The sequence below is a fragment of the Hydra vulgaris genome, chromosome 07 (genome assembly GCF_038396675.1).
Source record: "Hydra vulgaris chromosome 07, alternate assembly HydraT2T_AEP".
NCBI lineage: Eukaryota > Metazoa > Cnidaria > Hydrozoa > Anthoathecata > Hydridae > Hydra > Hydra vulgaris.
Genome location: NC_088926.1, coordinates 27890001 through 27903771, shown reverse-complemented (window position 1 = coordinate 27903771; position 13771 = coordinate 27890001). Strand labels below are relative to the sequence as shown.

At 26.7% G+C, this 13771-nt stretch overlaps 1 protein-coding gene and 1 long non-coding RNA gene across 3 annotated transcripts in view; one reads left to right on the top strand and one right to left on the bottom strand.

Annotated features, from left to right (window-relative positions):
- The window catches only part of LOC136082387 (fibroblast growth factor receptor 2-like), a 261248-nt gene that overhangs the window by 174739 nt on the left and 72738 nt on the right, over nt 1-13771 (top strand). For both annotated transcript variants that reach the window (XM_065801557.1, XM_065801558.1), the window contains one exon: nt 11920-11983. In XM_065801557.1, coding sequence (XP_065657629.1) covers nt 11920-11983 — 64 coding nt within the window. The remainder of the gene's footprint in view (nt 1-11919; nt 11984-13771) is intronic.
- Nucleotides 360-13602, bottom strand: LOC136082388 (uncharacterized). The gene is made up of 3 exons (XR_010639654.1): nt 13498-13602; nt 7454-7503; nt 360-492 (listed from the first exon to the last, which is right to left on the bottom strand). It is a non-coding gene; the product is annotated as an uncharacterized LOC136082388 (long non-coding RNA).

Below are 13771 nucleotides of genomic sequence, written 5' to 3'. Positions count from 1 at the left end.
CCATACTGAATATATATATATATATATATATAATATATATATATATATATATATATATATATATATATATATATATATCAAATAATTCAACTCGTTTTAAAACTAGAACGAAAACATTTTCGTTTTAAATATAATTTTCAATTCAGTTTTTAGTTTGTTCAAAAATTTAAAATTATCGTTTTTATTCTGTTCTTGTTCATAAAATAAATTTTGTTTCAGCTTTCGTTTTTGTAAACGAAAAGCTTTTTTTTTCGTTCTCGTTTTCGATCTCGTGCACATAAATATCACTGCTTAAAATACAATATAAAAAATAATGTTGAACCAACGTAAAATATAATGTTGGGCCAACATTGTTTATTGGTTGTTGGTGACGTCGTCTTTGTAACCAAAACGATATAAAAACAATGTTGGCGGTTGATGTTAGTCGAAAACAACGAGTCATATTGTTGAAACATATTATCAATGTTCTTATGTGTTAGCTGACCGGAATCTCTAAATTATAATAATATTTATCAATAAAAGCAAAAAAAATTAAAACTTTAATGAAAGTTACTAAAATTTATCTTATATCACTTCGTATACTTATCCTTATGAAAAAAATAAGAAATTAATAAAGCTAGATATATTTAAAACTATTTGATCTGCCTGTGTAACGTATGTCAAAAAAATAATTTATTTAAAAAGGCTTTAGGAATTGCAAGCTTATAACCAACAAATTAATGATAAAATTTTGTATTTTATATAGTAAACTTTAATATATCTAATATTAAACTTTCCTTTATCTTACATAAAATTTTATTTTATCTCATGTTAAACTTTATTTTATCTTATTTTGTTCAAAGACATGAAAATCACTTTCACAAAAGGATAACTCTTTGTTGCATGTTTATTAAAAAAGTGATAGTTATCGAAGTTTATTTGTTGATTTTTTTTTCAGTCCAAAACACAATAGTTTTGACATTTTTGAAATTGATTCTATGTTGCCTTCAATTAAATTCTCTACAATAGTTTCTTTTCACTCTAAAAAATGCCCTGATATAACGCTTAACTCTGTTCGTTAGGTAGTTAAACATTTAGTTTTATATTTTTTATTAAATGACTTGCTTGTCTTGATACGGCAATATGGGTATAGGAATCTATTTAAAATATCCAATATGTTACTGAAAGCATTTAATTATGTTAATACTGAAAAGTTATTGTGAGTAAAGTTATCTCAATTTTAGCATTTAGCTATAGGTATTAAAAATATACTCCAAGATTTACACGACTTGCAAATTAACAATGACATACATTTAGTTGTAAATGTATATGGCCTGTCCTTTTTTAAAATTTTTAATAGACAGCTTTGGTCTTAACATTGCTTGTTTGGTTCTAAACCTTTTTTGCTTTTTTTTGGCAAGCGAAAGCCTAATCCTTTTAACGAGTTTCTTAAACACTATTTGTAGCAGATCAAAATGCTTTCAGAAAATGGTCTTTTTTGCAAAAACCGATTTTTTTAAATATAATTGTGGATTATTACTTTCCAACATTTACAACATACAATATACTTAGCCGGATTCATTTGTTATAAGAAACAACTGAATCGCTACCTTATAATTTTATCTTTTAATTTAAAAATTTCTTGAGTTTAAAATTATTGGTGTCTGGTAAGAAGATGCTGCTTGCTCAAATAGACAAGCATTCACCTGAAATAAAATTAATTATGATTGCAAGAAAAACGCTAAACATCTCTGGTGTTAAGGAGAGTTGTTTATTAAAATGAATTTTATTTTTCACTTTGTGAAAATATTCCATTCTGCCCTCTTTAGTATGCCATGCAATTTAAGTCTAGCACAATGATATATATATATATACTGTAGCATTGTGCATTTTTTGCACTTTGCATTGTGGAAACAGCATAATAAAATGTTAGAAAAATGTTAGAGAAACTTTTTCTTACAACGTTCCGCTAACTTTATTAAAACTAGAAGCCCCAAGGTGGATCAATTGATCCAAACACGACTTTGACACTTTGCTGAAGCTAAAGTTTTAATGTTGACAAAATGATATTTTATGACTTTTATTATTTTGATATTTTTTACTAAAAAGCGAAAAAACTACATCTAAAACACATTCAGAGATGCGGCTATAAATATTTATACCTAATAACCCTAAGCTGGATCAATTGATCCACCTTATAGAAAACATGCATATACATAACAATTTTAGTCAAATAAATAATGTTATTTGCAATATTTGCATATATTTGACATGCACTTTCCACAAACAGGTTTCTTACAACTTTCACATACTGTTGATGTCAGATTACGTTTGCAGTTTGTTTTTATCTGACATCTCAAACGAGTTGATAATTGTGTACTACTGTTGGTAGCTGTTGTGGTATTACTGTTAGCAGCAACTAGGGATTTTCGGTGAGTAATATTAGCTTCTCTTAACTGTTCAGATAAAGTGTAAAGAAACTTTCGTCTCGAAATTTTTTGTTGTGTAACTTTTTTAAAAATGATCCACGCATTTACACCAGTCAAATCCAAAATATTGAAGAAAACAGCTAGCGGCCAACGTCGGCACCCAGATTTTGTTGACATTTGTCGACACATTGAATCTAACATATCAACTCCACATTTATTTGCATTGTAATAAAGTATTCCCTCAGGTTTCTTCTTCCCATCACTTTGCTTAGTCGCCCCTCTATGAAGTGTTGATAATAAAATTACAGTTTTCTTCTTCTTTGCTTGATAGATAATCAAGTTCAACGGTCCATTTATGTAGAAACTCGAATCGTAAAGTGGAAGTGGATCAAGTGCTGGATTTTCTTTTCTACTATGTTTAACTGTTCCAACAATCGACGTTTTCTTTTGCAAAAGTTTTGTTGCAAGATCAACACTTGTAAAAAAGTTATCTGTAGTAACATTATACCCATGGCCTAAATAAGGTTCCATTAGTGACATGACCACATGAGTACCCAAATTTTCTACACGGCTTTCATCTTTACCTAGATACGGTTTAATACTGAGACAAAATTTAGTCTTTAGATCAGCTAAAATCCAGAATTTGATTCCAAACTTGTCCGGTTTATTAGGCATATACTGTGTAAAGCGACACCGAGCTTTAGTTGGGAACAACTGTTCATCAATTGTTAAAGATTCCTCAGGTATATAACATTTTTGACTGTTTTCTACAAATCTTGTCAGCACCCATGACATAAGAGCAAATTTATCACTTTGGATAAGCTCTCTACGTTTTGAACGTATATCAAATCTAATGTTTTTCATGATGTCTTCAAATCGAGAACGCAGCATAGTTTCTATAAAAGCTTTGTTGCCATATTTTTCAGACCATAGGAATTTAACCGGAAAATTTCTTGCGTTCATGCATCCGCGAAGATATATTAAGCCTATAAAAGCATCAAGTTCAATGTCGCTTATATTCCATCCTTCATTTGATAAATTGGCAGATAAAACAGTACATTTTTTGATAAAGCGTGTAAACCCTTCATCCATAATTAGTCTAAATGCATCAATAGGAGTCAAAACATTACGACAATAAGAAGTTGTTCCGCTTTTGGCAGTAAACACATTCTGAGTTTGAAATCTTCCAGTTACCTCAACTTTTGACACAACAGTCCATTTTACATCATCTCTACGAGTTTTAACAGTTAAATCATTACTCCCACCGCATGAATTTTCATCTTCGTTTTCATCGCTACTACTTTCTGAATTGTAAATAAAAGTATTACTTTCATCGTCATCAGAAAGATTATCTTCAACAACATCTGCTTCGTCACTTTTTTTTGTTGAATCTGATTCATCACCACTGTCAATTTCCGAGAGATCTTATAATATGAACAAACACTGTTGCGCCGACACACGTTTTGGGCGTTGATGTGTAACTGATTGGTCAATTGAAAGAGGATGTGCTGCAACAGAAGTTTTTGATGATGAAGCACCTTCAGCGTTTGCTGAGCTTGAGCGTTTCATTATAATACAAATATCTATTATTATTCTTTACCACAAGTCAGTATAGTAGTGAGTTTCATACAGTAAATCAGTAATACTAGTGTACTTGTGGTGGCAGCATATTTATACCAAATATGTGGAAACAATATCTTCTTTTATTCACTAACATTTTCATTTTTTTTGTTCGGTTTAAATTATCTGTATAAATATGCTGGTAATCCAGATTTAGGCAAACCATGCTACAAAAATTCTACTTAGAGTAAAATGCGCCGTAATTTGGGCATAAATCTTATGTATATGTATGTACGGTGAAAGAAATTTATATATTTTATATAATTTACATCAAAATTAATAGTTTTAACTGTTAGTTTCATACACTTTAACAAGAAAATAAGTCTAAATGCATATAAATATTAAGTTGGATCAATTGATCCACTTTGGGGTTTCTAGGTATATAAAAAACCTGGGGCTTCTAGTGTTAAAGATGACCTGTATTTCATATCTGGCATTAGTCCAACGTCTAAAAAATGATAGAAATACCATTATCTCAATATCATTTTACATAATTTTAAATTTGTCGAACGTCTTTATAACGTTTTTTTTTTTTCTGAAAGTGTAATATTTTCCGCTCTTTTATTAATAACATCACACCAACGTCTTTCTTACAAAATGAAAGACGTTGGAACAACGTTCAAGCGTAAATCATTTTTGATGGTTACTAATTTCATATCAAATTAACAGAATATATCAGAATTTTTTGGCATTTGAGATGCATTGAGAAAATTGGAATGATGGGACCCCGGAAACAAAAAGCTATAAAATTTTGGTCGTAAATGCTACACCGCAGGAGTAACGATTTGTTAAACTATTTTGAATTCCATAGTTTTATAAGATTAAGTTATATTTATTAATAAATCTAAAGTTCCTTTTTTTGACGTTTTTTACTTTTGAAGAATTATATTTTGAAGTTAAATGTTTTGCTTGTTTTATCAAACATTCAAATTTTTAAGAGTGTTTTAAAAATATTTTTTAAAAAAAGTTTTTGCTAACATGCAGTAAACTTATTTAACACTATAAAATAGCAATTGAATTTTACTATTACAATGAAAAATGGAATATAAAATATAAAAATATCAATCAATCCCCTCCTGCACTTCTGAAACTCTGTTCATAAGTGTCACTTCAATGTAAAAAATATGAATAACAGAGTAAACTAAATTCTATTAGTTTTAGAGAAACTGGTGTTGGTAAATTGTTTATAATTAAAATTCTTGTGTCATAAGTATATTTATATTTTGGCTATACAGCTGTTAAAATAGATGCATTAACTGGTGTTGCAGTTAGGTCAGTAAGATATATACCAGAAAAAATCTCCACGGACATTTTAAAGGATATTTATTTAACTATTGTGTTTCGATATTGAATGTTATATATATTTTGAAAGTAAATATATTAATATTCTTGAATTTCACTTAAGAAAGTTTGTAAAATTTTGTACATGAGAACCCACACACTTTGCGTTTTACACTCAACATCTGCTTTTGCACAGTCTTCGGCTGGACTTTCTTGGTAGCCCTTATCCCTCTATTTTTGAAGTCTTCAATGTTTTTGGCTTCTTTTACATTTATCCTTAGTTTCGTTTTGACAAGAGCAAAATATCTTTCGATAGGACGTAGTTTGGGACAAATTGGTGGATTGCAGTGTTTCTCAACGAAATCTACTTTATGTTCTCAAAGCCAGTTTAAAGTTGTCCCAGAGTAGTGACATGATGCTAAATTGGGCCAAAATAACGGGTTACCCGTGTGTGTTCTTAAAACGGCAAAAAGGCGTATCTTAAGGCATTCTTTTATGTATATTTTGGTGTTAATTGTTCCCGAAATCACAAAACAAGAGCTTCTTTCACCACATTCACAGATTGCTTGTCAAACAAAGAATTTTTCAGAGAATTTTTGCATTCCAAAGCATTTATAATTGGAATTCAGTTTCTTGCAATTAATTGCTAATTAAAATTGGTGTCCTGGAAGAGATCGGAAGTATGCAGCACAATAAGTTTAATCGTCAATTATCAAACATGATTTTTTTAATTGTTTATAGAACAGCTTCGAACAACGAATTACGACATTTTTTTGCTTTTCTTCACGACGAGAAACTTTTTTCTTTTTATAAGATTTATAGCCACAATTTTTTTTGCTCGCTGTTTAGTGGAAGCACTTTTCTTAAATTTATTCGCTAGAGTTCGAACAGAAATCTCCGAGTTTTTTTCTAAGGCATCTTTCACTTTTTACCAAGATCTCGTCTAACAAAACATTTTTTTCTTTCACTTCCAGATTTCCTTTTATTTAAACCAGTTTCCTTAAATTGTTTCACAACGCTCTAGACTGTTCTCAAAGCAATCTGCAACAATTTAGAAATGCCTTTGTTTGTTTGACCAGGATTTTTAACGAGATAATGCATAATTATTTCTCGCTTCTTATCTTGATTTGATAAAAATTCAATTAAAACTAATTTTTTTGATAACAAAATTGTTAAAAGTTTGAATAACACTAATACAATGACATTTTAAAATAATTAGCTATTTGAAATGATGTACGGTCTCCGTAAACACTATATCAGAACACGCGCAGATTTTTTATGGTACATATCTTAGGTGGCTCAACACTTTATAGTCCCCGTACACTGCCAGTCAAAAAGATGTTTGATAATTTTAAATATTCCCGCAATTATCACGTCTCACATTATGAGTAATATAACAGCAATGGCAAAGAACGGAGTTTCTATTTGTTGATAAAATTAGTGTGTTTCCATATAAAATGTTTAGCAGTTTTCATTAGACCTTATGAAATTTTTACCACTCAGAGAAAGTCAAGATTTAATAAAACTTCTTATATAGCACACAAATACGTATGGATAAAGTTTACGTTAGTCCAACTAACATAAGTATGCAATAAAAAGGTTAAACGAGACCTGCTGTCATGATATAATCTTTGAGTTATACTTTAAACATTATTTTACAAAATAAAAAAGTAAAAAAATAGAGCAAACTAAAAATCAGGAAATACCCTATCCTATAATATAAAAATATAATTTTTATAATATATAAAATAATTAAATTTATGCAAAACATAACTTCTTTGTTATGGCTGAATAGCTCTGTTGTTTAAAGCGTCAAACAAAAAAGTTAAAACTCGGATTGTTGTACGATACAAGTTCAAATCCTACCATCGCCAACTCAGCGCTTAAGTAGACTTCGGTACGCAAATATGTTGGACAATAACGGACGCTAATTTAGATTAGTTTTAATGACTATATGCGGCTGTTCCTATGCTTAGCCAATAACATCTTCGGATTAAAGAACATTGTATAGAATATGCATAAAAATTCAAATAAATAAATAAAAACTTAGAAACTAAAAATAACAAATTAAAAAAATTGAAAAAAATAAAAAATATCCAACATTAAACTATATAAAACCAATATAATGAAAAAAATCCACTTACTTAAATTTAAAGCAAAGATATTGGCACGTTCTTGAAAAATAAACAGCCTGCTAAGATACAATACATTACTTCAATATATTATTAACACAATTTCATTGCATTATTACAAAATGGAACATGTTTTGTTACAAAACGCGTTGAAAAAATTATTCTTTGTAATTCTAAAAACAGTTTTAAAAAATAAAAAAGAATTACGCTAATCAAAATTAAACGTTTATTTCTACGTTTTGTTCTACGCAAAAAAAATATTTGATTCGATATTATCTCAATTTCATTAGCTTAAGCAGTTAAAGGATAAAAATTAAAAACTTTTAAATTAAAAAAAAATATTGTGTATTGTTGAAGTATTAAAAAGCATCATCTTGTTTAAGTTTTATTCAAAACATACAGTAATTTCTCATTTATTTGAAAAACCGGTGCATTTTTAGGACCTTTGACAAGATTTGTTTATTTAACTTCGTCATTAAAAAAATAAGCTTTTACAATGTTTTTACAACATAAAAATATAACATTAAAGTTTTGACCGGAGCTGGCAGAGGACATCGTCTTATCATTCAGCCCCGTTAATATAACTTAAAAATTCAGCAAATAAAAATGAAAAAGGAAAACAGAAACTAAAGAGAAAACTGATTTAGCAATTAATTTACTATTTGCAGGGAAAAAAAAATTATTTTTTTATTATTATTATTTTTTTAATTTTCTATTTTATTCTACTTTTATTTTTATTACACACACACACATATACATACAAATATATGTCCTTTCATATATACATAGAAAACTAAATAAATCTGTTTTATATTCCATCTACAAATTGTATAAGATATGATAAATATTGCATTTACAAATTGTGTTATCATTATAAAATAGAATAATATTAAACATGTTTTAAGTTCCATACAATAAAATTAAGATGTTGCGTCAATTTATAAGACAACAAATAATTAAGTTTATTAAAAAATTTTAATAAAAGAACAGTAATTTCTTTGTATCAAAATCAAATAAGTGTTTATTTGTTGCACGTTTAAAATGTTGAGAAAATGCTTGGTAGCATACCATTTTTAAACTTAAACATAAAAATAAGCATATTAAGAACATTTATTTCATAGATATTAGGCACTTCAATTACAATTAGTAGTGGTCTGGCACGAGCGTATTTATTTGCATTTATTATCAACCGACTTGCTCTTTTTTGTATTTTGTAGATCGTATTTAACTTTGAGGGAGAAGTACTTTCCCAGATAACGTTGCAGTAGTTAATATAGTAAAAACTTTATAAACAACTTGTGTTCAGTAGATGTTATGTTTTATAAATAATACCAATATTTTTAGATATTTTATTTTCTATTACTTTAATATAATTACTCCAGCTAATATGTTCATTAAGAATTACGTCTCAAAGCTTGATTGAGCATTCTCGTTTAAGTTTAGTTTTATCAATTAGTAAATCAGGTAGTTTTAAGGAGAGGGTTTCAGATTTTGATAATTTTGTAAAAAGAATATATTTACTTTTTTCGATATTTAGAGAAAGTTTGTTAGCCGTAAATCATTCTTTCTCAAGTTCTTGATTAACAGTGTTATATAATAGGCTAATGTTTGTGTAGCTAAAGAATATTTGCTTATCACCAGCGAAAAGGACCAAGTTAAGTATGTTAGAAGATAAGTAGATATTATTAATGTAAACGAGGAATAACAATGGACCAAGAATTGATCCTTGTGAAACCCCACAAGTAATGTTTTCAAAGTCGTGTTACAGAGTTGTTATATAATAAAGCTTGTTTCCGATTATTAAGGTAAGAGCGAAACCATTTCAAATTGTTATTCTTATTCCATAATTACACAGTTTATAAAGAAGAATCTCGTGGTCAACTGTGTCAAATGCTTTTGAAAGATTGAGAAAAACCCGAAGGGTGTTTTTATTGTTGTCAAACTCATTTAAAACTTCGTTGAAAAGTTTGGCTATAGTGTGTTCTGTTGAATGGCGTTTTTGAAAACCATATCGCTTATTATTTAGAAGGTGGTGGTTTACCAGATAGTTGTAAAGTCTGTTGTGCATTATGCGCTCTATTATTTTTGAAATGCATTGTAAAATAGATATAGGCCTGTATTAGAAGCTTCAGAATCATCTCCGCTTTTAAATATAGGAAAAACTTTTGCTACTTTAGCTGATCAGGGAATACCCCAATTTTTAAAGACAGATTACAGATATGCAGAAGGGGATTATCAATATTATTGTAGACATTTTTTACAACGTTCACACTAATGTCATCATTTTTTCCAGGAGTTATTTTATTAGCTAATTTTTCCCCTATTTTTATAAAATAATTATTAAATTTCTCTGCAATATCTATTGCCTTATTGGCTATTGTACCATTTTTATGTGTCTTTAAGTATTGCGGGAACAATTTGGTGGCATCTTTTTTTTTCTCTGTTACCTCTTTAATTACACCCCATATTTTTTTGGTGTTAACGCAATATTTTTCTAATAAATTGCAATAAAAGTTTTTTTTTTGAATGCTTTTTGAATTTTTCTAATAGACTTTTGTATTGTTTATATATTTTTTCGTTTTTATAAGTCTTTTTTTTCAAAAACTTTTAATGAAGTTTTTTTTTTTTTATTGAAGATTTAATAAGACCTTTTGTCATCCAAGGACTTTTAAGATTTTTGAGTTGAGTTAACTGCTCAAGCTTCCGAAACGCTATTTCGTACAAACTTGTAAATATGAGTTTAAAAATATCGTATGCTGTGTAAGTATCTTTGCAATTAACAACCTGATCCCAGTTTTCATTGATAAGTTGCTTCGGTTAATGGTCACTTAAGTCAGAGTAGATGATTTCAATGAAAACAATGGGTATTTTGAGCATGCTTGTATCAAACAAAAAAAGTATTTTTATATAAAGTCAAAAGCAAATATTTCTTTGCATTGATTTTCATAAAAAATGGAAATGGATTACTATCTAAAATATTTTTCTTATTAAAAAAATACTTCTACTGTAACTTTACAATTTTGCGCAACAAATTCTTTCATGCGTAATAATAATATTTTAACAACGAAGAGAAATTGAATAGCATTTAAATTAGATGAGAGCCGCAATTTACCACATATAAATTTAGACTAATTTTACTGATTCCTATTATCAACACAGTAAGCCAATTTAAAAAATACAAAACCACTTTAACTTCATTGCTAACATTCAAAAATCTGTTGGTATGCTCATATTATCAAGATGTTCATATTACTTAAATCTACCTTGATCTTTAAAATTGATTAACGTTTTATTTAAAATGTTATCAATTCAAATTTATTATTATTATTCATCTTATTATAATCTGTTTTTAATGTATTAAGTTGTTAAAGAAGATTCTTTCAATTTTATTATGTAACATTATTGATCTCTTACTGTCTGTGCTTTTAAAACTTGATAGAATGAATAATATCATGTCTGTGATCAAAATTTTAGATTGACAGAATAACATGAAGTTGTTTAAAAAAGTTGTCGTAAGATTTAGTCAATAGAAAAAAAAGAATACTTTTTGGGTCCTTTCAACCAAAGATTAAACACTAAGGTTTCATTAAATTCCTTTTATATACAATAACTGTTTTGTAAAACTTATAAGCAAATAACAAACCACTTTAATTAAGATCATTATAAATAGATAAAAAAAAAATCTTTTGAACTTCAGAAAAATATATTTCTTTTTCGAAAATTCCATAATTTGAGTATTCTGACAAAATATTTGATATGTGACTTTTTAATAGTTAAAAGTGTTTGCAGCTATTGATACCTATTGGTATATATGTTTCATTTTAGAGTAGTTAAATTTTAACAACTTTAAAAGCTTTAAAACATTTTTTTTTTTTATAGAAAAAAAATAATTTCAGTTTATTATTCAATTTTTTCAGATAAGTACTTTACTTTTTATTCATATATTTAAATAACTTTTATAGTACTCTATATTTTTTTATTCAGAAAAAAAAAATTTAAGAATAAATATATTTTTCAATTTACTTTTTATTTGTTTGTATAAACTTAATAAGTCGAGTTTCATTAAAAATTTTACTTTCCAAGAGCTTAGCTTAATTGAAAGATTTGCCAGTTCAATCTATTTTATATTTTTACGTTCTTTAGGTTAACAAAAGTTAACATGAGTTTAATTTAACAAGTTAAAATGAGTTTACTTATTTCGATGTAATCGTAACTAAAAGAATTAATTAAAACTAAAAGAATAATAGCCTTGTTAAAGACAACATCTTATTAAAAATTCTAGTTTAAAGAAAACCATAACCACAACAAATTATAACCTTTATACAAAAATACTATTTAAGAGTTTAAAATGTTTCTTGTTGCTGTTTTATACTTATTTTGCAGTATTCTAAAAATGTTTATCAATTATAGGAAGTTAAAGCTAACAATTAATAAAATGTTATTTATAAGAATAACTTTTCATTGTTGTTTTTTATTAGGTATCCTTTGTGCGTTTTGATTATGCTCAAATATATTTGTTTTCTGTTACTGCATCATTGGAAGGTAAACATAAGCAGATTACCTATTATTGTTTTCAGTAAATGTTTTAGTTAATAAAATTTTCCATATCACTCTAAGCAAATTTAATAAAATGATAAAATGTTAGGGGAAAATATTTTATTAACTTTTTTTTATTATTATTCATTAAGGTAACATTTTAGTAGAGTGATAAACAAGTAGTTATGCAAATATTATGTATATAATTAAATACTAAGTTTTCAGCACAAAAAAATGAGGTTAGATTAAAAAAACCTATAAGTTTACCAATTATAAAGTCATTTGTTAGCACAGCACACCTAAACATTTAGAAAATACTAAAATAAGTGTGAAAATCACATATCACGATATTTAGTAACATATCCTCCTAATAAATTCAAATTTTGGATTGATCATGTAGTTAAAAATTCAATAGTAGATTAAATTAAAACATATTAAATCCATTTTTAGTAAGTATCTATAACAAAAAATTAAAGTGAGTTTACAAATAAACTTTCTGTTAAAGTTCTGCACATACTAGACTCTTTCTTGGTATTGCAAGACTACAGCAATAATGTCAAAAAAGTAAAAAATGAATTATTGTTTAAAGTAAAAAGTATTATAAAACGTTAAATTGTTAAAACTGTTAATGTTTGCATTTTTTATATAAATAATAAACAAACAGTAGTTTTATAAAATTATTTTAAAATAGAAATTTTCGAATTCAAACTTGATTCTAAAGAAATAGAAAAACTATTTTCCGAGTGTAAGTGTAAAGAATAATTTTTAAAAACCAAATACAATATGATTTTGTTAAAATCTCAAATTAAACACAACACCTTAGTATCAACAAAGGCTAAAATATAACAATAAAAAAACTATGATAACTAAGTAGTTTTTCTTAGAACTTCAAAACAAAGCAGAGGCAGATCTGTTATATTTTTTTAAATAGGTAATTGCTAAGTTAAAACAAATACTGCCCCAGACATGATTTTGTTGATAATATCAGTTTTAATCCAATATTGTGTGTCTAACAAACTAATATTTACATATTAAACTGAATAAGAAATTGAAAAAAATATTTATCAAAACGAAGTTCTTAAATCTAAAATACCAAATAAAAAATCATATGTATTCATAAAGAAAAAAAGCGTAGAAATGAAGAGACCATTAAAGCAGATCAAATAAATGCTAATTTATTTTAAAATGCTCCTTATTTATAAAGATGTTGTTTGAAAATTTTTTAAACGGTAAAAAAAATAACAAAATGAGGTATAATAGATTATTTTTTTTTTTTATTATTTTTTTTTTTTTGCATACAGTATGTTTTCCTTATAGTACTGCTCGATCTGATTTCCAATATGCAATTTTTTTATATATTATTTTTAAAAAATAGCGTTTCTTTTACAGAGATTTTCAAAAAGATAAACGTTTTTATATAAATATTATTGGCAAAAAAAAAAAAATATTTATATATATATATATATATATATATATATATATATATATATATATATATATATATCTTATAAAAAATATACCTTTTTTTTTGTTAAAAAAATGGCATACATTTGAAATTAGGTTCGTAAAACAATAAATAAAACACTTTAGTTTCACACGCTTGGATCAATAGTTTTTCCGTAAAGTATATATATAGTGCATAGCTTTGTGTAACCAGATGCAGTCGTGTTTACATTTTTTAAAGAAAAAACTATGTTGTTATTTCACCTGATAATTAATAATAACAATAATAATTCTTTTAAACGCTCAATAATTACATAAAGTATATGTAAAAGTATTTAAAAAAACAGCAAC